Here is a 25,271-nt window from a genome sequence, read left to right on the forward strand (position 1 = left end):
GGATTAGCTCGATAAGTATCAGGAATACAGAGGGACGGAAGGAAAGTCATTTCAATTCTAATAATAACAAACTGTTCCAACATTCACACGGATGCATTGCAACAATTTCTCCTCCACAATCTACATAAACGCAATTCATTCGTTTATGGAACCGACATGAAGCCAGACTGGTGGGAACATGCCTGTTGTGTTGGGTGGGCTCTGCTACTGAATCCTAATATGCCATTCTCTCCTGCCATTGGTAATCACCTAGCATAGAAACTACCTGGTAAATCTCTATTTCATGATATATCTCGGTGACATCATTGTGTTTAACCTAAAGTACATAATATGAATATATCTGTCTTTGGTGAATGTGTGACAATATGTCCCTTTCAGTTTTGGGGGATTGACAAGATGGGTCAAGATGGAACTCCGCAAGATTTGGTTGTTCAACATGAAAATAAGACATTCAATAGAAAGTCTATAATCTATTCTATGACACTATGAGGTACGGCTGGGATCTCTCCTCAGCCTCTCCATAGAGGCCTCAGAGATCAGAGACAGGGCACCACAGAGACAAACAGAGCCGGATCCTCTACTCTCTGTGTCGCGGCTAGCATCAGAAGTCTAGCGCACTCTCCAGATAGAGAGAAAAACGTCTTCCCAAATTGATTTCTACGCTTCATAAAAGGCTATGCTTATACCTTATTAGATCCCTCTAACTATAATAGCTACATGCAGAATGTTTATTGCTAATGAAAGGGGATCTATGTGACAGATTCGCTAAGCGAGCCAGCCAGCGCTGCCACCGCTCAGATGAGTCTCCTCAGAAGAGGTAGAGTCGGCCTCGTAAAAACTTCAGCCTAAATAGAAGAGAATGTAATTCACTTCATGTGTGAGGAGGAGAGGAGCACTGATTTACAACGCTAAGGCCCAGGGTCTGGCCCCCCTCCCTCTGTTCTCTACCCTCCTTCGCTCAACAGCAACCCCCCTCCACCTGGCCCAAACTTCTGAAGGATAGACACAAGTGATGCCCTTTTCTCTTCTTAATAGTCTTTGGAAGGACTCCACTGCCTGGTCCGGTCAGGAATGAGTGTTTTATTTCAGATGCAGAATGGCAGCACAGAGAGTGAAGCAGAATTCACCAAGCGTTGGATTGTTCACCCACTAATAGGGAACGTGAGCTGGGTTTAGACCGTCGTGAGACAGGTTAGTTTTACCCTCCGCTCAGAGTAGGAGACAGGTAGCTAAATTTATAGGGACAGGTAGCTAGATTTATGGAGACAGGTAGCTAGATTTATAGGGACAGGTAGCAAGATTTATAGGGATGGGTAACTAGATTTATAGGGACAGGTAGCTAGATTTATAGGGACGGGTAGCTAGATTTATAGGGACAGGTAGCTAGATTTATAGGGACGGGTAGCTAGATTTATAGGGACGGGTAGTGAGATTTATAGGGACGGGTAGCGAGATTTATAGGGACGGGACACTAGATTTATAGGGACAGGTAGCTATATTTATAGAGACGGGTAGCCTGGAACTAATGGCTGTGAGATATGGATCAAATCCCCTAATTTGTCAGTTGGGGTGATAAAACAGTGGGCTGGGAAAGGGCTGCTGGGAGCTGCTGGGAGATGTGTTTTAGGTGGTGGTGGGCCTGATGAAGATGGATGAGATAGTGTGACACAAGATGGCAGGCAGGGAAGGGAGGAGAGGGGGTTTGGGTTGGCTGAGTTTATGGGGCAGTGAGTTTGGGCTGTGGAGTCACTGGTAAACCAAACACTTGTCACTTCTCGTTAAACCAGGAGTCCTCCTGAGCACCCTTCCACACAAGAGCTCTCCGCTTGGAGTGGGTCTATATACCTTCACAGATAATAGTTACTTTTACTGACTGCAGTGTATACCACACACCCTGCTTTACAGATGATCACCTAGAGATCAAAAACAACTAACAGGGTAAGCCGTAACCACCACCTCAAATACTACTCAAAAATTTAAGACCTTACAACACCGCCCTTCTGCTGGGTTTCTCCCTCACAGCACTGCCCTCTCAGCCTCCCCACTCGTTGACATCTGGAAGATGCGTCATTACAGCTGTGCTGGAGTAGGTCAGCTCTCAGGCCAAAGGTTCTTCAGTCCTGCCCAGAGATGGGACCATTTGGGTACCTATGTGAAAACCCAGCTGGCTGACATCTTCAAAACGCACTGACACTAAAACTGTCAAGTTCACACACCAAAATCCATCCTTTGGCTTTTTTAAATGTATTGATTGAATTTGGAGCAGTTTTAGAGCAGAGGCTTCAACAAGCTGTTCTTATATCAACATGTCTCCAGTGGTCAGTGTGGTTGTTTTATTGAGGATGTGTTTGAGGACTTTAGCAGGTTGATAAGGAGCAGGGTAAGAGCAGGTTGATGGGGAGCAGGGTAAGAGCAGGTTGATGGGGAGCAGGGTAAGAGCAGGTTGATGAGGGGCAGGGTAAGAGCAGGGTAGGAGCAGGTTGATGAGGAGCAGGGTAAGAGCAGGTTGATGAGGAGCAGGGTAAGAGCAGGTTGAAGAGGAGCAGGGTAAGAGCAGGTTGATGAGGAGCAGGGTAAGAGCAGGTTGATGAGGAGCAGGGTAAGAGCTGGTTGATGAGGAGCAGGGTAAGAGCAGGTTGATGGGGAGCAGGGTAAGAGCAGGTTGATGGGGAGCAGGGTAAGAGCAGGTTGATGGGGAGCAGGGTAAGAGCAGGTTGATGAGGAGCAGGGTAAGAGCAGGTTGATGAGGAGCAGGGTAAGAGCAGGTTGATGAGGAGCAGGGTAAGAGCAGGTTGATGAGGAGCAGGGTAAGAGCAGGTTGATGGGGAGCAGGGTAAGAGCAGGTTGATGGGGAGCAGGGTAAGAGCAGGTTGATGGGGAGCAGGGTAAGAGCAGGTTGATGAGGAGCAGGGTAAGAGCAGGTTGATGGGGAGCAGGGTAAGAGCAGGTTGATGAGGAGCAGGGTAAGAGCAGGTTGATGAGGAGCAGGGTAAGAGCAGGTTGATGAGGAGCAGGGTAAGAGCAGGTTGATGAGGAGCAGGGTAAGAGCAGGTTGATGGGGCAGGGTAAGAGCAGGTTGATGAGGAGAGGGTAAGAGCAGGTTGATGAGGAGCAGGGTAAGAGCAGGTTGATGAGGAGCAGGGTAAGAGCAGGTTGATGAGGAGCAGGGTAAGAGCAGGTTGATGAGGAGCAGGTTGATGAGGAGCAGGGTAAGAGCAGGTTGATGAGGAGCAGGGTAAGAGCAGGTTGATGAGGAGCAGGGTAAGAGCAGGTTGATGAGGAGCAGGGTAAGAGCAGGTTGATGAGGAGCAGGGTAAGAGCAGGTTGATGAGGAGCAGGTTGATGAGGAGCAGGTTTGATGAGGAGCAGGGTAAGGTTGATGAGGAGCAGGTTGATGAGGAGCAGGGTAAGAGCAGGTTGATGAGGAGCAGGGTAAGAGCAGGTTGATGAGGAGCAGGGTAAGAGCAGGTTGATGAGGAGCAGGGTAAGAGCAGGTTGATGAGGAGCAGGGTAAGAGCAGGTTTGAGGAGCAGGGTAAGAGGGTTGATGAGGAGCAGGGTAAGAGCAGGTTGATGAGGAGCAGGGTAAGAGCAGGTTGATGAGGAGCAGGGTAAGACCAGGTTGATGAGGAGGGGTAAGAGCAGGTTGATGAGGAGAGCAGGGATGAGGAGCAGGGTTGATGAGGAGCAGGGTAAGAGCAGGTTGATGAGGAGCAGGGTAAGAGCAGGTTGATGAGGAGCAGGGTAAGAGCAGGTTGATGAGGGGCAGGGTAAGAGCAGGTTGATGAGGAGCAGGGTAGAGAGGTTGATGAGGAGCAGGTTGATGAGGAGCAGGGTAAGAGCAGGTTGATGAGGAGCAGGGTAAGAGCAGGTTGATGAGGAGCAGGGTAAGAGCAGGTTGATGAGGAGCAGGGTAAGAGCAGGTTGATGAGGAGCAGGGTAAGAGCAGGTTGATGAGGAGCAGGGTAAGAGCAGGTTGAGGAGCAGGGTAAGAGGGTTGATGAGGAGCAGGGTAAGTTGATGAGGAGCAGGGTAGGAGGTTGATGAGGAGCAGGTTGATGAGGAGCAGGGTAAGAGCAGGTTGATGAGGAGCAGGGTAAGAGCAGGTTGATGAGGAGCAGGGTAAGAGCAGGTTGATGAGGAGCAGGGTAAGAGCAGGTTGATGAGGAGCAGGGTAAGAGCAGGTTGATGAGGAGCAGGGTAAGAGCAGGTTGATGAGGTTGATGAGCAGGGTAAGAGCAGGTTGATGAGGAGCAGGGTAAGAGCAGGTTGATGAGGAGCAGGGTAAGAGCAGGTTGATGAGGAGCAGGGTAAGAGCAGGTTGATGAGGAGCAGGGTAAGAGCAGGTTGATGAGGAGCAGGGTAAGAGCAGGTTGATGAGGAGCAGGGTAAGAGCAGGTTGATGAGGAGCAGGGTAAGAGCAGGTTGATGAGGAGCAGGGTAAGAGCAGGTTGATGAGGAGCAGGGTAAGAGCAGGTTGATGAGGAGCAGGGTAAGAGCAGGTTGATGAGGAGCAGGGTAAGAGCAGGTTGATGAGGAGCAGGGTAAGAGCAGGTTGATGAGGAGCAGGGTAAGAGCAGGTTGATGAGGGGCAGGGTAAGAGCAGGGTAGGAGCAGGTTGATGAGGAGCAGGGTAAGAGCAGGTTGATGAGGAGCAGGGTAAGAGCAGGTTGATGAGGAGCAGGGTAAGAGCAGGTTGATGAGGAGCAGGTTGATGAGGAGAGCAGGTTGATGAGGAGGAGAGCAGGGTAAGAGCAGGTTGATGAGGAGCAGGGTAAGAGCAGGTTGATGAGGAGCAGGGTAAGAGCAGGTTGATGAGGAGCAGGGTAAGAGCAGGTTGATGAGGAGCAGGGTAAGAGCAGGTTGATGGGAGCAGGGTAAGAGCAGGTTGATGAGGAGCAGGGTAAGAGCAGGTTGATGAGGAGCAGGGTAAGAGCAGGTTGATGAGGAGCAGGGTAAGAGCAGGTTGATGAGGAGCAGGGTAAGAGCAGGTTGATGAGGAGCAGGGTAAGAGCAGGTTTATGAGGAGCAGGGTAAGAGCAGGTTGATGAGGAGCAGGGTAAGAGCAGGTTGATGAGGAGCAGGGTAAGAGCAGGTTGATGAGGAGCAGGGTAAGTCTTTGGTGTTCAGATGCAATGGGGCAGTGCTCTAGCAGAGCCAATGAAAAAAACACACATGACTCCTGAAAATGAAACAAAGCTACAATGGGCTCCATAGTCCGTCCAAAATCCTCCTCCCAACTACCTTTCCAAACCGCTGAGCAACATTGAAGACCGATGGTCATTATTTACTTTGGTTAACTGGAGTCAGTTTCTTGGGGTGACCTTCTCAGAAAATTCAGTTTGGTTTGATCTTTGGAGACTTTCAAAGCGTTTCAAAATTAGATGATGAGGGAAACTGCATTAACAAATTATGTCCATGATTTAAATACCTCAGGTTTTCACATGACATCATTTAGCTATATTATCTCGCAGGAGAGAAAAAGTGACCCTTTAGTTTTCAACCCTGTTCATTTTTTTTCTTCATTTTTAGACTTCAAATTACCATCCATTTCCAGAAATACTCGAAAGAGACAAATGCCTGAAGGGATTCACTCTAATATGTCAATGTAATTGACCTACAAATATGGTTGTGAAGTGCCTGGAACATGGACAAGACAGAGGACTCTCTATGCTCTGCAACCCAAGGGTTCCCAGTGGGGTAGATCGAAATTATTACTATCTATTTTTATGTGTATTAAACAACAGATTAACTGAATTTGTGGTCAGTGAAAAAAGTTTAGAGGGTGCGATACAATATAATGTAATATTATTCATCCAAAATGTATGTTCTTGACCCTTAGAAGCACATGGGCCTGGGAGGCTCATGGGATATTGCTATCCACAGTATTATCCCCAGAAAAGTATCATTGTATTCCCCCCCACCCATTTTTGTTGTTGACATAATCCACTGTCATTTAAGTTTTAAAACTGCAATATTTTCTCTCTGTCCCATGGCAAAATGTGTAGAATTGCAGGAAATGAGCTTTAAAACGGCAGCATTTTCACTGTGATGCAAAGAGGGGGGCTTTTAAAAAAACAATCCCAGGGCCCGAGACTGAATCGGTACAGCAAAGCACTGCAGAAGTCATAGTCAAAAAGTATATTTTTATCGCACTCTGAAGTAGGTGTTGTGTTCTGATATTATGAGGGTGTCCACAATAAATTTGCTATTGCTGAAGTGGTCCCCTAAACAAAACAATTTGGGAACCCCTGCTCTAGCCTACATGGCACTCTTCGAGACCAATCACAATGAGCTTCACAAGCTCCACTATACAGGGTCTAAATTCAAAAATCTGGCCAAATGACATTGCAAATACGAAGCATTGTAACCCATCTGTCATAACTCAAATTATATTAGACATGCATGTCTTTTCCAGATGTATTTCATGAGACATGCTTTACACTGTAATGGAGGAGAATCTTCAGAAAAAGAGATTCATCAAATAATAACTGAAAGACCTTCCCAATCTCATGTTCAATTGTGCTTCATAAGCATATTTGAAACATTCTGAAATGTAATATAGTGCAAGAAAATATGCATGAGATAAATCTCTCAGCATCCTCCACCGAGTGCTGCAGTAACCAGTTAGACATCTTTCTGTTTGGGGGCTTTGTGAGACAGACAAAGACATGTGTGGAATCAGTTACCCCTAACCGCATGTTTGGAGTGTGAGGAACAGTTAGCGCACGGGGTGGTTCAGAGTTTGGGAGGTTCAAGGGGAGTGAGCGAGGGGTTGTGGTAAGAAGAGAGGGTTGCCCTTTTTTTACTAGCATCTGATTGATTAATGTTGTTGTCAGGGCATGAGGTCCCTGGAGAGGATGAGGGACCCTCCATGATATGCACATGGTTTTACAAGCGGCGGCAGGCTTGGAAGTGAGAGATGCTGGCCAAAGGCCGAAATGAGAAATCCATCAGGAATGCATTTCCTCTCTCTCTCCCTCTCTTTGTCTCACTCTCTTTCTCATCTCCTCTCTCTTTCTCTCCCTCCCTCCCTTCTGAACAGCTGCTGCTATAACTCTACTGTATTTTCCTTCAGTGTTACATAAAACCACATGGTACACAAGCTGTCATGCAGGTCCTGTGGAGTCTTGGGTGTAAAACAATGGAGCCTCCCCTGTCAAGGCCTTCTTAGAACAGATGAGGACTCACAGACACAACTCCCAGGTGAGGTGAGGAGGTAAAATATGGGTAAAAAAGACCTGCACTTGGATGAATGAATATTGTCGCTAGTAACTCTCCATACCTCTTGCACAATCTTCAAATTTTGCTGCCTTAAAATTTAATCTAAAAATGAATTAAATGGGATTTGTTTTGCCTCCGATCTACACAACATACTCCACAGTTCCGAAGTGAAAGAGAGGTTAAAGAAAATGTTCCAAGTGATACAATGAAGATGTCTTGATTGTTTGTCTTCACACCCCAGAGTTAATACTTGAAGGAAGAACCTTGGGCAGCCATTACAGCTGTTCATCATTTTGAATAAGATGATACCAATTTTGCACAACTCTTAGGGCAACATACAGTATATCCATTGCTTTTGTCAAAATTGTTTAAGCTCAGTACATTTGGATGGGAATCATTGATTGGAAGCTATATTCAAACGTTGCCTCCGATTTTAAAGCAGATTCAGCAGATTCAACACCTCTTGGAAAGCCATTCCCCCACCCCCCCTAATAAAACTATGTCAGTGTTAGATTTTCTCTGGGGTGTGAAGACAACGCAATCAAGACGCCTTCTTTTATTAGTAGTAGTAGTAGTAGTATTTTTTGTATTATTTTGATATTATTATTTCACTTTGAAAATGTAGAGTAAGTTGTGTAGATGGGTAGATTTGTATTATTTCGTAAGACTATAGCAGGATATAAAAACTGAAGTTTGTCATGTACAGCTGTGGCCAAAAGTTTGGAGAATGATATAAATATTAATTTTCACAGTCTGCTGCCTCAGTTTGTATGATGGGAATTTGCATATACTCCAGAATGTTATGAAGAGTGATCAGATGAATTGCAATTAATTGCAGTCCCTCTTTGCCATGCAAATGAACTGAATCCCCAAAAAACATTTCAGCCCTGCCACAAAAGGACCAGCTGACATCATGTCAGTGATTCTCTCGTTAACACAGGTGTGAGTGTTGACGACGACAAACTCTGTCACGCTGATTGAGTTTGAATAACAGACTGGAAGTTTCAAAAGGAGGGTGGTGCTTGAATCATTGTTCTTCCTCTGTCAACCATGGTTACCTGCAAGGAAACACGTGCCATTTTCATTGCTTTACACAAAAAGGGCCTCACAGGCAAGGATATTGCTGCCAGTAACATTGCACCTAAATCAACCATTTTTCGGATCATCAAGAACTTCAAGGAGAGTGGTTCAATTGCTGTGAAGAAGGCTTCAGGGCGCCCAAGAAAGTCCAGCAAGCACCAGGACTGTCTCCTGAAGTTGATTCAGCTGCTGGACCAGTACAGAGGTTGCTCAGGAATGGCAGCAGGCAGGTGTGAGTGCATCTGCACGCACAGTGAGGCAAAAGCTTTTGGAGGATGGCCTGGTGTCAAGAAGGGCAGAAAAGAAGCCACTTCTCTCCAGGAAAAACATCAGGGATAGACTGATATTCTGCAAAGGGTGCAGGGATTGGACTGCTGAGGACTGGGGTAAAGTAATTTTCTCTGATGATTCCCCTTTCAAATTGTTTGGGGCATCCGGAAAAAAGCTTGTCCGGAGAAGACCAGGTGAGCACTACCATCAGTCCTGTGTCATGCCAACAGTAAAGCGTCCTGAGATCATTCATGTGTGGGGTTGCATCTCAGCCAAGGGAGTGGGCACACTCACAATTTTGCCTAAGAACACAGGCATGACTAAAGAATGGTACCAACACATCCTCCGAGAGCAACTTCTCCCAACCATCCAGGAACAGTTTGGTGACAAACAATGCCTTTTCCAGCATGATGGAGCACCTTGACATAAGGCATAAGTGATAACTAAGTGGCTAAGGGAACAAAACATCAATATTTTGGGTCTAACGCCAGGAAACTCCCCAGACCTTAATCCCACTGAGAACTTGTGGTCAATCCTCAAGAGGCAGGTGGACAAACAAAAACCCACAAATTCTGACAAACTCCAAGCATTGATTATGCAAGAATGGGCTGCCATCAGTCAGGATGTGGCCCAGAAGTTAATTGACAGCATGCCAGGGCAGATTACAAAGGTCTTGAAAAAGAAGGGTCAACACTGCAAATATTGACTATTTGCATCAACCTCATGTAATTGTCAATAAAAGCCTTTGACACTTATGAAATGCTTGGAATTATACTTCAGTATTCCATAGTAACATCTGACAAAAATATCTAAAGTCACTGAAGCAGCAAACCTTGTGGAAATTAAAATTTGTGTCATTCTCAAAACGTTTGGCCATGACAGTACAGGAAAACAGTGCTTTAGATTAGTGTGATAAACACCTGGATAATGCTCAGCAGCCATGACAGTACAGGAAAACAGTGCTAAACACCTGGATAATGCTCAGCAGCCATGACAGAGTGTGTGTGGCATTGACTGTTTGTGTGTCTAACTAACCTGCACGCGGGCCTCAGTGAGCTTGGTCCTCTGGGCCAGCTCTTCCCTGGTGTAGATGTCTGGGTAGTGTGTCCTCTCAAAGGCCTTCTCCAGCTCCTCAAGCTGCTCGGCTGTGAAGGTGGTGCGGCTGCGACGCTGCTTCCTCTTCAGGGGAAGGTCCGGCTCCGACTCCACGTCTGAACCCTCGTCTGTACGATTACCTGGGCCAAAGGGGAAGAGGGAGAAGAGGGGAAGAGCCAGCTCAGTTAATATTAGGAAATACACTAATATAATACAAGGGAATTTAGTAACAATGGAAAGGAAGTCCATTTTACTGGTTAGTTATTTATCTCTTCAGTTGTCTTTATTTGTTAATTTTTTATTTCACCTTTATTTAACCAGGTAGGCCAATTCAGAACAAGTTCTCATTTACAACTGAGACCTGACCAAGATCAAGCAAAGCAGTGCGACAAAAACAACACAGAGTTACACATAAACAAACGTACAGTCAATAACACAAAAGGAAAATCTATATACAGTGTGTGCAAATGTAGTAAGGTTAGGGAGGTAAGGAAATAAATAGGCCATAGGGCAAAAATAATTACAATTTAGCATTAAAACTGGAGTGATAGATGTGCATATCATGATGTGCAGGTAGAGATACTGGTGTGCAAAAGAGCAAAAAAATGAATAACAATATGTGCATGAGGTAGTTGGGTGGGTGGGCTATTTACAGATGGGCTGCTGTGTCTGTGTTTACCCTCAAGCCTCTGTTCTGACAGCAATCAGTCACATTTTTTGTTAATGAACCTAAATCATTGAAAAAGGCAATAAAAAGTAGGGCTGTGACGATACCAGTATCACAATATGTTTTCCATGGTGAAATAAATGTGACTCTGGATGACAACATAATGATTTTCCAACATTAGGGCTGTTTTCCTAAAGAATTTAAATCCACTTTGTGCTTTGTTTCCATGTCACGATACTAATGAGTATCGCGGTACTGTTATCATCGCAGGCCTAATAAAAAGGATGGATGAAACCCTGAAATGGTCAATACAAGCCCTAAAAGCCACTTTTAGTAGTTTAGGGGCACAACCCACATCAGAGGCTGTCGCTTGAGGGGGAGAGGCTGCAAAGAAGCTTCAAATGACAGCTTTCCCTCTCTCCGAGCACAACAGAGCAAATATTATCTTAATCTGTGGATATTTATACAGTATATAAGAGGCCTGATACCCAAACCTGCCTTGAGAGAGAGTGGGGGAGAGAGGCGCCAGAGGCTGGAGGCAGAGGGCCGCAGGCGGTTGGGGGCAGGAGGGGAGGGGGCGCTGGATGGAAGTGTTAATCTACCCAGGCCACCTTGCTGTTCCTCACCACACTATTCTCTCACAATGGCCCAGGGCACACTGCTGCTCAAAGGAACAGTACAGCCAGAATATACAGAACACTACAACAATATCACACCAGAACCATTCAGTCCCATATTCTGTCTTTCTATGATACTGCTGTCAAGAAATGAATTACAATATATCTTACAGTACTTTTATGCATTCAACTAAGCTGCTGCATTTTCGCTAGAGGAATATAGATACTGCACAAAGCCATCCAATCCTGGCCAAGAGGAATGTTTCTGATAGCGAATATGTATTACCACAGCACATTACCATTATAACTGAATTTAGGAAATTGCATCATTTTCACCTCCTCTGCATGTCTATTCAAACTACATGGCCCTTTTCATTTCATGTTATAAAATGCATATTTTCACAAATGTGCTCATTGAGACATTGACAAGCCAGTGTTGCTCTAGGCCTAGCTGGATTGCATCATACATGTACAGTCCAGAAGGAGAGAAGGGTAAAGAACAAAAAACGAGATAGTCCATAGAACAAAACTCATTGTCCCTTACAGAAACCCTTTCTCCCCAACTATAATGACAACCATAACGGTCTTCTGAAAGTTAGCCCAGGTGAATCCCCTGTATTGGCTATGGGCACAACTAAGCTCAGTTCAACAAAGCCCTCTCGAATGTTTCAGCATACCACATGGACAAACTGAAGCCAAATAGCCTTCAAATAACAACTGTGAGAATAAAAGAGGAACCAAATCTGGCTGGGTCTCAAGGCCGGCTCTGGAGTTTAATTAAACAAGGAATTATGGGATTATATGGAGACTATCATTACAGGCCACTCGATGAGTCTTCTGAGAACGTCTTTTTGTCCCCCTGAGCTCACGCCTAACGATTCTCTGCGGATTACATGCGGCCGCAGGACATGAGGCCGCATTCATTAAATCAATTCTTTCGTCTAACCCTTTTTAATAAAGATTGATTCCCCAACACTGGCTCCCACTTTTGTAGAGAACAGCCTTGAACATACAATGTTGAATATGTACATATATGGCATATCCCTTTGTTGGTTTTCATGAGGATGCGCATAGCGATTTGCCGCTAACTCGCCATGACAACACTTGAGACTGGCACAGCGGTCTATAGATCACTTTTCAAAGTCACCTCTGTGTCCTACAGGGCGGGGGGCATGCGGGCAGAGCGGAGGGCTGCTCAACGGTTTAAAACCAAACAGACACCACAGAATTCTACTTGAGTTATTCTATTTTGCTCATATTTCTATTCCTTTGTTTATCTATGTGATCGGTTTGGACAGTTGCGTAAGTGGATATAGGCTAGCCAGTACTTAAAACATTTCAAAAAGGAATCCTCCCCCTATACTCCAATGTTAGCATTTACAAACAAACTGCATGACAAACAAGACTAATGAGTATGTACTGCCACCTGTCATTGAGCCCTGGTTATAGTGACATGTGGCATGGCACACGCAGCCAACACGTCTGTTTGCGTGCATGAACTACCGTCCAGCAAGCAGCAAGCTCTCGGTGAAGGTCAACAGCCCTATTAGATGTGAGTTTGGGAAACAGGGATGTGAGAAGCAAACCTCATCTCTATCCAGACGACATTTTTCTGAACGGGATGCCAAGATTAATCAACAACACTGGGGCCCCCACATGTACCAAAATGGGATGTGACAGAAACAGAATTTCAGTTAAATGCACTGTATGGTTCCTCTCATTGTTGGTGCAACACAGAGTTGCATGGCTGTCTGGTTAACATATTTTACTGGCCACCCTATTTTCAGGTAAAACCCTTCAGCAGACAACATAAGACTATCTACATAAACAAACAAGTTGAATTATAATGACACTGCGTGGATTACCCAGTATCCACATCATTTCATTTAAATATGTCTAACATGTTATACTTTATTCAAACAGCTGGAAACAAAGGGGGAGACAGGCAAGCAGGAGAACAGACAGGCAAGCAGGAGAGCAGACAGGCAAGCAGGAGAACAGACAGGCAAGCAGGAGAGCAGACAGGCAAGCAGGAGAACAGACAGGCAAGCAGGAGAGCAGACAGGCAAGCAGGAGAGCAGACAGGCAAGCAGGAGAGCAGACAGGCAAGCAGGAGAACAGACAGGCAAGCAGGAGAGCAGACAGGCAAGCAGGAGAACAGACAGGCAAGCAGGAGAGCAGACAGGCAAGCAGGAGAACAGACAGGCAAGCAGGAGAGCAGACAGGCAAGCAGGAGAACAGACAGGCAAGCAGGAGAACAGACAGGCAAGCAGGAGAACAGACAGGCAAGCAGGAGAGCAGACAGGCAAGCAGGAGAACAGACAGGCAAGCAGGAGAGCAGACAGGCAAGCAGGAGAACAGACAGGCAAGCAGGAGAACAGACAGGCAAGCAGGAGAACAGTAGGAAGGGTAGACACGGGGACTGAACCCCGGTCTTGTGACTGGCCGGGAGCATAACCGATAGATCACGGGCTCTGCACCAAATCTTTTTATTTAGTGGTTGTTTGATATTTATAGATGCAGTGCCTCTCGGGCCTAAATTATGGAAGAATAAACACTTACTATCTGTTTCCCAGACAACAAAGCTTTTGAATTTGAATAACACATGTCTCCTTGGTTTACAAATCTGTCCATGTTGATACAGGACAAAACGGTGGATGATTAGCCTACTACCTTGGAATAAACTCAATCCCTGTGGGCGTTGAGGTCAATTCTCTAACACTTCTTGCTGCTTTAAAACAATAAGGTACATCCTGATTAGACCTGGGTATAATGCCTCAGCTGTAATTCCATTGGAAGGTTCTGGGGATATTGATAAAGCACTCGTGCCTCATCAGTTATCATAGCAATTAGGGCCTAATTATGTATACCATCCAGTGGGTATGATTAGACAGCCGTGTATCCTCCTTCAGGGCCCTCAGAGGGCCTGCTCAATATTGATTTAAAAATACAGCTTTGTTTAAACAGAAATTAATCAGATATTGACGAGGTCTTCTAAATCAGAAACAATTTTTTTATGTTTCAAGTAACAAGAGGAGACAAGTAAACATATTATACTGGAAGAGCCAATTGTTTTACTGACATAATTTAATTGAATCTCTTTACTTATGAATGGAGCCATATGTTTGCCAAAGAGATTGTTTAAGCTCTCTGTTACCTCTTACAAAAATCACAGCTTTTTCACAAAGCACTACTATTTCTAACAATATCCAGAGTGAGACAGAATGTCAACTCAGGTCAGAACACAACCAACAAAAGTGGTCTTGTCTCTGAGAAGCTGAGCAGTTGGTTAATAGTTTAGCGGTGAGTTTAGTGTGAGGTTTAAAGATGGTCCTCCCTCTCTCCTGATGCTCCTCACTGCTGACCCCACGGTCTGCTCAGAGCTCAGACTGCAGGCAGATGGAATACTCATCACGCAAACCTCTCCAAACCCCCTCCCGGACAGCCCGCTAACCCTATGGACTGTTCTTCTCTTTCTCCCATCCTCCTTCTGAGGAGCCCCTACTCTCTCTTTCCCCCCTGGGAGACAGGCTGAGGTAATATGGCTTAGATGGACCTTAGATGGATTGCTGTCCAAGGCTGTACAGTCAATAAAGACTGCTGGCTCCAATGCTCCACAAGAACATTATGCTATAATAAACGACAAGCCCTACAATAGCAATGTCTATTAGCAGTGAAGGGGAGAGAGAAAACATACAATGACAGTGTAGAAAATGATCACAAAGAAACAGAATCTAGGCTCCAACACCCACAGCTATAACTGATCCCCACAACACTACAACACAGGAGGCTAATAGTACCGCTTCAACATGGCAACACAAAATTCCTCAATGCCAAGATGTCTAATATGGTCCAATTTTAACCAATATAATCACATCAACATTGTGTCAGTGAATATTTATGTAATATATTTTAAATATAGGTCAGAAAGTGATACTTGTACTATGCATGGTAGACCTGGGAGGTATTTAATGATAACAGGTGGTTAACAAGCCTCCGTGATGACACATGGGGTGGAAGCATCATCATTCGTCTCTCAGATTGCCTCTGAGTCAGTATTAGCTCAACACTATGGTGTGTATCCTCCTCCCTGTCCCATGCAGGGCGTTTCTGATACCAGAACCAATGGCCTCAATATCAGCTATACCTTTCCAAACTACCCAAGACAGAGGGACAAAAACAGACAGGGATTTGGCAGTGCAGCATTAGCTCATAATGGCTCATTTTGAAAAGCATATTAGTTCCAGCATAATTACAATCAGGCCTCACGCTCAGTGTTCTGCAGGCATTCACAGGACCAGCCTCAGAGCACCCAGTCACACCAGTTGACTGTGACTGACAGCACATTTTGTTTATTGGTAGTCTTTTTTTCATTCATTCCCACAGGACGAAAATAACATCCCATCTTTTCTCTCTATTTATGTTTACTTGTTTATTTTGTGCATGCCTTTTGTCATAGTTGATGTTGCAATTATACTTTTTGTCAGTCGGAGGGGAGGAATATCAAAAGGCCTAATTATGCAAACAGGCCCTGTGATAAGCAGCAAACGCCTGAGATGGGATCTGCTATCTCTGACATCCATCTGTCTCTGTGCTGTCTCCTGCTCCAGGCCTGAATATAAACATCTCTTCCTGTCACAAAGACTGCATGGGATTCAACCCCAGATACTGGAGAGGAGGGATGCTCATGCAGCAACATCAAATAGCTGACAACTTCTCCATTACAATTTTTCAGAGAATGGGGCAGTATTTCTCCTGAATGCATTACCCTGTGTGTCCCTCGGTGTTGCGAAGTTAGGAGAGCCATAGGAGATGATTCAGTTGTGCAACTGGAGGATGGATTTAACATAGAAACAGTATAGTACTCCATGAAAATAAACCTTACAATATTCCATGAAAACAAACCTTGTAGTACTCCATGAAAACAAACCTTGTAGTACTCCATGAAAACAAACCTTGTAGTACTCCATGAAAACAAACCTTGTAGTACTCCATGAAAACAAACCTTGTACTACTCTATGAAAACAAACCTTGTAGCACTCTATGAAAACAAACCTTGTAGTACTCTATGAAAACAAACCTTGTAGTACTCTATGAAAACAAACCTTGTAGTACTCTATGAAAACAAACCTTGTAGTACTCTATGAAAACAAACCTTGTAGTACTCCATGAAAACAAACCTTTTAGTACTCCATGAAAACAAACCTTGTAGTACTCTATGAAAACAAACCTTGTAGTACTCTATGAAAACAAAACGTATAGTACTCTATGAAAACAAACCTTGTAGTACTCCATGAAAACAAAACGTATAGTACTCCATGAAAACAAACCTTGTAGTACTCTATGAAAACAAACCTTGTAGTACTCTATGAAAACAAAACGTATAGTACTCCATGAAAACAAACCTTGTAGTACTCCATGAAAACAAACCTTGTAGTACTCCATGAAAACAAACCTTGTAGTACTCTATAAAAATAAACCTTGTAGTATACTCTATGAAAACAAACCTTGTAGTACTCCATGAAAACAAACCTTGTAGTACTCCATGAAAACAAACCTTGTAGTACTCTATAAAAATAAACCTTGTAGTACTCCATGAAAACAAACCTTGTAGTACTCCATGAAAACAAACCTTGTAGTACTCTATAAAAATAAACCTTGTGGTACTCTATGAAAACAAACCTTGTAGTACTCCATGAAAACAAACCTTGTAGTACTCCATGAAAACAAACCTTGTAGTACTCTATGAAAACAAAACGTATAGTACTCCATGAAAACAAACCTTGTAGTATCTATGAAAACAAACCTTGTAGTACTCTATGAAAACAAAACGTATAGTACTCCATGAAAACAAACCTTGTAGTACTCCATGAAAACAAACCTTGTAGTACTCCATGAAAACAAACCTTGTAGTACTCTATAAAAATAAACCTTGTAGTACTCCATGAAAACAAACCTTGTAGTACTCCATGAAAACAAACTTTGTAGTACTCTATAAAAACAAACCTTGTGGTACTCCATGAAAACAAACCTTGTAGTACTCTATAAAAATAAACCTTGTAGTACTCTATGAAAACAAACCTTGTAGTACTCTATGAAAACAAACCTTGTAGTACTCCATGAAAACAAACCTTGTAGTACTCTATAAAAATAAACCTTGTAGTACTCTATGAAAACAAACCTTGTAGTACTCCATGAAAACAAACCTTGTAGTACTCTATGAAAACAAACCTTGTAGTACTCTATGAAAACAAAATGTATAGTACTCCATGAAAACAAACCTTGTAGTACTCCATGAAAACAAACCTTGTAGTACTCCATGAAAACAAACCTTGTAGTACTCTATAAAAATAAACCTTTGTAGTACTCCATGAAAACAAACTTTGTAGTACTCTATAAAAACAAACCTTGTAGTACTCCATGAAAACAAACCTTGTAGTACTCCATGAAAACAAACTTTGTAGTACTCTATAAAAACAAACCTTGTGGTACTCCATGAAAACAAACCTTGTAGTACTCTATAAAAATAAACCTTGTAGTACTCTAAAAACAAACCTTGTAGTACTCTATGAAAACAAACCTTGTAGTACTCCATGAAAACAAACCTTGTAGTACTCTATAAAAATAAACCTTGTAGTACTCTATGAAAACAAACCTTGTAGTACTCCATGAAAACAAACCTTGAAGTACTCTATGAAAACAAACCTTGTAGTACTCCATGAAAACAAACCTTGTAGTACTCTATGAAAACAAAATGTATAGTACTCTATTGAAACAAACCTCATAGCACTCCATTTAAAACCAACCTTAGAGTACTATAAGGTTTGTTTTCATAGAGTACATGAATGGAGTACATATGAAACAAACCTTTTTGTACTCCATGAAAACAAGCAACAAGAGGAACTACCCACTCAGCAAGACAATGAGCCAGAGATCGAAATACAAAACTCAGAATAATTCATAAAGAATCTTCTCTGTTAGTTACCTCAGTCGCCAACCAGAAAACAGCTCCAACATGATAATATGGCAAGGATGTACCTACCTAATGTTAATATGCTGAAATCAACTTGAATTATCATCGTCTCCCCAGGTACCAGTGACCTTTTCAGAGCCTGGCTTGGCATTTATCACAAATTGAATCTGGAGTTGATGATCAACACCCACTAGTATGGCTACATCAGCTTGCAATAAACAAAAGTAAGTACTCTAAATGAAAAAGTACAGTAACAGTATTGCACAATTTAGATTATGAGTGTGGTTGAGAGTCAACTATGGATGCTCAACCAAGCTCTGACTGTATAAATATACTTAAATTACATCGCATTGATCTTCCCCTCTTCTCTCAAACCGCAATCAGTTCTGTCCACTACCAGGTGGCTTAGGACAAAGGGCAGGTGTCTCCCGAGAGACTCAAAAGTAAGTGGGAAAAGATCCTTCGCATCACTGTACATCTCATACCACAAGAGTACTATGATCTAGAGGCCCATAGCTACTCACTATAACCCCCTCCTCATTAATTTAGGACTAAAGCTTCACATCAACAAACATCCGGTGTTTTCTTGTGTTTCATTGCCACGGTCAAAAATGTGTCTATTTTCCCTCCGATCTACATTCCAAATGACAATTCATACTTTTCATAGAATCACATTCCTTAGAAAGGAGAGAGCGCCTGCAAGACAGGAGAAAAAGGCAAGGGGAGGAAGAAAGACACGGCTCTATGATCTTTGGCTCTCAACAAACAATTAGCCCCATTTTCATTTTTGAGGTCCTAAAAATAAAGTGGAGTGGAGAAAAGAGAGAAGAGAGGGAGAAGCACGAAAAGCTGTGCTCTTTATCTCTTGTCATATGGATGAAGGCGCAGGCGTCCATGAGAGCACAACAACAGGGCGTCTATGAGAGCACACGCTCACCTTCAACAACAGGGCGTCCATGAGAGCACACGCTCACCTTCAACAGGGCGTCTATGAGAGCACACGCTCACCTTCAACAACAGGGCGTCCATGAGAGCACACGCTCACCTTCAACAACAGGGCGTCACCTTCAGCAACAGGGCGTCCATGAGAGCACACGCTCACCTTCAACAACAGGGCATCTATGAGAGCACACGCTCACCTTCAACAACAGGGTGTCCAGGAGAGCACACGCTCACCTTCAACAACAGGCGTCCATGAGAGCACACGCTCACCTTCAACAACAGGGCGTCTATGAGAGCACACGCTCACCTTCAACAACAGGGACGTCCATGAGAGCACACGCTCACCTTCAACAACAGGGCGTCTATGAGAGCACACGCTCACCTTCAACAACAGGACGTCCATGAGAGCACACGCTCACCTTCAACAACAGGGCGTCTATGAGAGCACACGCTCACCTTCAACAACAGGGCGTCCATGAGAGCACACGCTCACCTTCAACAACAGGGCGTCCATGAGAGCACACGCTCACCTTCAACAACAGGGAATTCATGAGAGCACACGCTCACCTTCAAGCAACAGGGCTTCCATGAGAGCACACTCTCACCTTCAACAACAGGGCGTCCATGAGAGCACACGCTCATCTTCAACAACAGGGCGTCCATGAGAGCACACGCTTACCTTCAACAACAGGGCGTCCATGAGAGCACACACTCATCTTCAACAACAGGGAGTCCAGGAGAGCACACGCTCACCTTCAACAAGGGCGTCCATGAGAGCACATGCTCACCTTCAACAACAGGGCGTCCATGAGAGCACACGCTCACCTTCAGCAACAGGGCGTCCATGAGAGCACACGCTCACCTTCAACAACAGGGCGTCCATGAGAGCACACGCTCACCTTCAACAACAGGGCGTCTATGAGAGCACACGCTCACCTTCAACAACAGGGCGTCCATGAGAGCACACGCTCACCTTCAACAACAGGGCGTCCATGAGAGCACACGCAACAGGGCGTCACCTTCACCTTCAACAACAGGGCGTCATGAGAGCACACGTCAGGGCGTCCATGAGAGCACACGCTCACCTTCAACAACAGGGCGTCCATGAGAGCACACGCTCACCTTCAACAACAGGGAGTCCAGGAGAGCACACGCTCACCTTCAACAAGGGCGTCCATGAGAGCACATGCTCACCTTCAACAACAGGGCGTCCATGAGAGCACACGCTCACCTTCAGCAACAGGGCGTCCATGAGAGCACACGCTCACCTTCAACAACAGGGCGTCCATGAGAGCACACGCTCACCTTCAACAACAGGGCGTCCATGAGAGCACACGCTCACCTTCAACAACAGGGAGTCCAGGAGAGCACACGCTCACCTTCAACAACAGGGCGTCCATGAGAGCACACGCTCACCTTCAACAACAGGGCGTCCATGAGAGCACACGCTCACCTTCAACAACAGGGCGTCCACTGGGCCTCCTGGCCCTTTCAGCCCAGAGAGACAGACTCCTCAGGGGGCCATTAGAGCTTGAATAGAGGCCTGACAGCCCTGTGCAGCTCCGCGGGGCATCCATAAACGCTGACATATTGACTCCCCAGGCCTCTGCTCTGCTCTTTCTGCCTGAGTGTGAAACGGTGAAGGGCATGAAGGGTGGATTCTTCTTTTTTATACATACATTCTACCGTTTGGACGTGGGATATTACTAACAATATGATCATAGTCCTTTTCAGAAAGGCCTTCTTATTGTGTGGGAGAAAATGCTGTTTCTCAGAAAGCGGGTAAACTAGTATATTCATACTTTTATCAAATCTTAAGATTTCCTTTTTGTTACATTGTTGTTATTTGCACAAAGACAAAATTAACAAACAAAAGTTGTTGTAGTTGGAGTTTTTCAAATCAAAAAGTTATATTTACAATTCTGATGGATATTTTGGAAAGTTTTCACAAACAAGTCTGTTTGACACAATAGAACTTTAACTTGGAACTAAGTAACAACTAAAAACTTTATGTGACTATGATACCAGGTGTAAAATGCACTCTCTCCTTAAAGCGGTGTTGCTCTCTGCTACTGAGCCCAGCTTCACACCAGGCATTCTGGGAAGTCATTCCCTGGGATCCATGCTAATTGAGGTCACAGTAAAAGTAATGAAATGGTCCCTGCTAACTGGCACCGGAACTAGAGCCCCCGTCCTCCAACAAAGGCTCCTGAACCTACCCAGGAAGTCAAACAGTAACTCAGGGCTATGAGTGGAGGCATCTGGGAGGAACAACTCATATTCTCAACAAAGCCAAGGAGAGATTACTTTACACAGAATAGGAATGCACAGCAGACAATTATCATGCCCCAGGAATGCTTCCTAATTTTATGGACAATGGCAGACCGTAAACATTTGTCATTGTGCAAGTTTTTATGGTGCAAAGGACAGCTGGAAGAGTAGTGATGGTGTCTGTGAAGTGAAGTATTTTTTATCACAGTCAAGGGAATATGAAAGTACAAAATCCCCAAACTTAATATCCATAATCCATAAACACAGCAATTGTGTAGAATTGCCAACAACGTCCACCATTTTAAAACATGTTGGCAGTCTTGTTTAAGGGACATACCACAACACAATACACCATACATCTGACAATAACTACCTTATGGTCCCAGGAGGATAACCCATATACTGATGATGTCTCTATTACTACACACCTAATGGTCCCAGGAGGATAACCCATATACTGATGATGTCTCTATTACTACACACCTAATGGTCCCAGGAGGATAACCCATATACTGATGATGCCTCTATTACTACACACCTAATGGTCCCAGGAGGATAACCCCTATACTGATGATGTCTCTATTACTACACACCTAATGGTCCCAGGAGGATAACCCCTATACTAATGATGTCTCTATTACTACACACCTAATGGTCCCAGGAGGATAACCCCTATACTAATGATGTCTCTATTACTACACACCTAATGGTCCCAGGAGGATAACCCCTATACTAATGATGCCTCTATTACTACACACCTAATGGTCCCAGGAGGATAACCCCTATACTAATGATGTCTCTATTACTACACACCTAATGGTCCCAGGAGGATAACCCCTATACTAATGATGTCTCTATTACTACACACCTAATGGTCCCAGGAGGATAACCCCTATACTGATGATGCCTCTATTACTACACACCTAATGGTCCCAGGAGGATAACCCCTATACTAATGATGTCTCTATTACTACACACCTAATGGTCCCAGGAGGATAACCCATATACTGATGATGCCTCTATTACTACACACCTAATGGTCCCAGGAGGATAACCCCTATAATAATGATGCCTCTATTACTACACACCTAATGGTCCCAGGAGGATAACCCCTATACTGATGATGCCTCTATTACTACACACCTAATGGTCCCAGGAGGATAACCCCTATACTAATGATGTCTCTATTACTACACACCTAATGGTCCCAGGAGGATAACCCCTATACTAATGATGCCTCTATTACTACACACCTAATGGTCCCAGGAGGATAACCTCTATACTAATGATGCCTCTATTACTACACACCTAATGGTCCCAGGAGGATAACCCCTATACTAATGATGTTTCTATTACTACACACCTAATGGTCCCAGGAGGATAACCCCTGTACTAATGATGTCTCTATTACTACACACCTAATGGTCCCAGGAGGATAACCCCTGTACTAATGATGTCTCTATTACTACACACCTAATGGTCCCAGAAGGATAACCCCTATACTAATGATGCCTCTATTACTACACACCTAATGGTCCCAGGAGGATAACCCCTATACTAATGATGCCTCTATTACTACACACCTAATGGTCCCAGGAGGATAACCCCTGTACTAATGATGCCTCTATTACTACACACCTAATGGTCCCAGAAGGATAACCCCTATACTAATGATGCCTCTATTACTACACACCTAATGGTCCCAGGAGGATAACCCCTATACTAATGATGTCTCTATTACTACACACCTAATGGTCCCAGAAGGATAACCCCTATACTAATGATGCCTCTATTACTACACACCTAATGGTCCCAGGAGGATAACCCCTATACTGATGATGCCTCTATTACTACACACCTAATGGTCCCAGGAGGATAACCCCTATACTAATGATGTCTCTATTACTACACACCTAATGGTCCCAGGAGGATGACCCCTATACTAATGATGTCTCTATTACTACACACCTAATGGTCCCAGGAGGATAACCCCTATACTAATGATGTCTCTATTACTACACACCTAATGGTCCCAGGAGGATAACCCCTATACTAATGATGTCTCTATTACTACACACCTAATGGTCCCAGGAGGATAACCCCTATACTAATGATGCCTCTATTACTACACACCTAATGGTCCCAGAAGGATAACCCCTATACTAATGATGCCTCTATTACTACACACCTAATGGTCCCAGGAGGATAACCCCTATACTGATGATGCCTCTATTACTACACACCTAATGGTCCCAGGAGGATAACCCCTATACTAATGATGTCTCTATTACTACACACCTAATGGTCCCAGGAGGATAACCCCTGTACTAATGATGTCTCTATTACTACACACCTAATGGTCCCAGGAGGATAACCCCTATACTAATGATGCCTCTATTACTACACACCTAATGGTCCCAGGAGGATAACCCCTATACTAATGATGCCTCTATTACTACACACCTAGGAGGATAACCCCTATACTAATGATGTCTCTATTACTACACACCTAATGGTCCCAGGAGGATAACCCCTATACTAATGATGCCTCTATTACTACACACCTAATGGTCCCAGGAGGATAACCCCTATACTAATGATGCCTCTATTACTACACACCTAATGGTCCCAGGAGGATAACCCCTATACTAATGATGGAGGATAACCTCTATTACTACACACCTAATGGTCCCAGGAGGATAACCCCTATACTAATGATGCCTCTATTACTACACACCTAATGGTCCCAGGAGGATAACCCCTATACTAATGATGCCTCTATTACTACACACCTAATGGTCCCAGGAGGATAACCCCTATACTAATGATGCCTGGTCCCAGGAGGATAACCCCTATACTAATGATGCCTCTATTACTACACACCTAATGGTCCCAGGAGGATAACCCCTATACTAATGATGCCTCTATTACTACACACCTAATGGTCCCAGGAGGATAACCCCTATACTAATGATGCCTCTATTACTACACACCTAATGGTCCCAGGAGGATAACCCCTATACTAATGATGCCTATTACTACACACCTTGGTCCCACTACACCTCTAACTGGTCCCAGGAGGATAACCCCTATACTAATGATGCCTCTATTACTACACACCTAATGGTCCCAGGAGGATAACCCCTATAGGAGGATAACTAACTGATGCCTCTATTACTACACACCTAATGGTCCCAGGAGGATAACCCCTATACTAATGATGCCTCTATTACTACACACCTAATGGTCCCAGGAGGATAACCCCTATACTCTATTACTGATCCCAGGAGGATAACCCCTCTATTACTACACACCTAATGGTCCCAGGAGGATAACCCCTATACTAATGATGCCTCTATTACTACACACCTAATGGTCCCAGGAGGATAACCCCTATACTAATGATGCCTCTATTACTACACACCTAATGGTCCCAGGAGGATAACCCCTATACTAATGATGCCTCTATTACTACACACCTAATGGTCCCAGGAGGATAACCCCTATACTAATGATGTCTCTATTACTACACACCTAATGGTCCCAGGAGGATAACCCCTATACTAATGATGCCTCTATTACTACACACCTAATGGTCCCAGGAGGATAACCCCTGATGCCTCCCACACCTAATGGTCCCAGGATAACCCCTATACTAATGATGTCTCTATTACTACACACCTAATGGTCCCAGGAGGATAACCCCTATACTAATGATGTCTCTATTACTACACACCTAATGGTCCCAGGAGGATAACCCATATACTGATGATGCCTCTATTACTACACACCTAATGGTCCCAGGAGGATAACCCCTATACTAATGATGTCTCTATTACTACACACCTAATGGTCCCAGGAGGATAACCCCTATACTAATGATGCCTCTATTACTACACACCTAATGGTCCCAGGAGGATAACCCCTATACTAATGATGCCTCTATTACTACACACCTAATGGTCCCAGGAGGATAACCCCTATACTAATGATGTCTCTATTACTACACACCTAATGGTCCCAGGAGGATAACCCCTATACTAATGATGACTCTATTACTACACACCTAATGGTCCCAGAAGGATAACCCCTATACTAATGATGACTCTATTACTACACACCTGGGACACAGC

General features: G+C 44.2%; 3 protein-coding genes across 20 annotated transcripts in view; 2 read left to right on the forward strand and 1 right to left on the reverse strand.

Annotated features, from left to right (window-relative positions):
• The window catches only part of LOC118400227 (28S ribosomal protein S16, mitochondrial-like), a 217,156-nt gene that overhangs the window by 153,416 nt on the left and 38,469 nt on the right, over positions 1-25,271 (forward strand). The gene's annotated exons all lie outside the window — the stretch shown is intronic.
• The window catches only part of LOC118400226 (28S ribosomal protein S16, mitochondrial-like), a 217,074-nt gene that overhangs the window by 153,334 nt on the left and 38,469 nt on the right, over positions 1-25,271 (forward strand). The window lies entirely within an intron of this gene.
• The window catches only part of LOC118399864 (paired box protein Pax-7-like), an 84,236-nt gene that overhangs the window by 36,633 nt on the left and 22,332 nt on the right, over positions 1-25,271 (reverse strand). For 8 of the 12 annotated variants that reach the window (XM_052473423.1, XM_052473420.1, XM_052473422.1 and 5 more), the window contains exon 5: positions 9,609-9,808. In XM_052473423.1, the coding sequence (XP_052329383.1) occupies positions 9,609-9,808 (200 nt within the window). The remainder of the gene's footprint in view (positions 1-9,608; positions 9,809-25,271) is intronic. The other 4 variants (XM_052473424.1, XM_052473421.1, XM_052473418.1 and 1 more) reach the window with 1 other exon arrangement.

The sequence above is a fragment of the Oncorhynchus keta genome, chromosome 21 (genome assembly GCF_023373465.1).
Source record: "Oncorhynchus keta strain PuntledgeMale-10-30-2019 chromosome 21, Oket_V2, whole genome shotgun sequence".
Taxonomy (NCBI): Eukaryota; Metazoa; Chordata; class Actinopteri; order Salmoniformes; family Salmonidae; genus Oncorhynchus; species Oncorhynchus keta.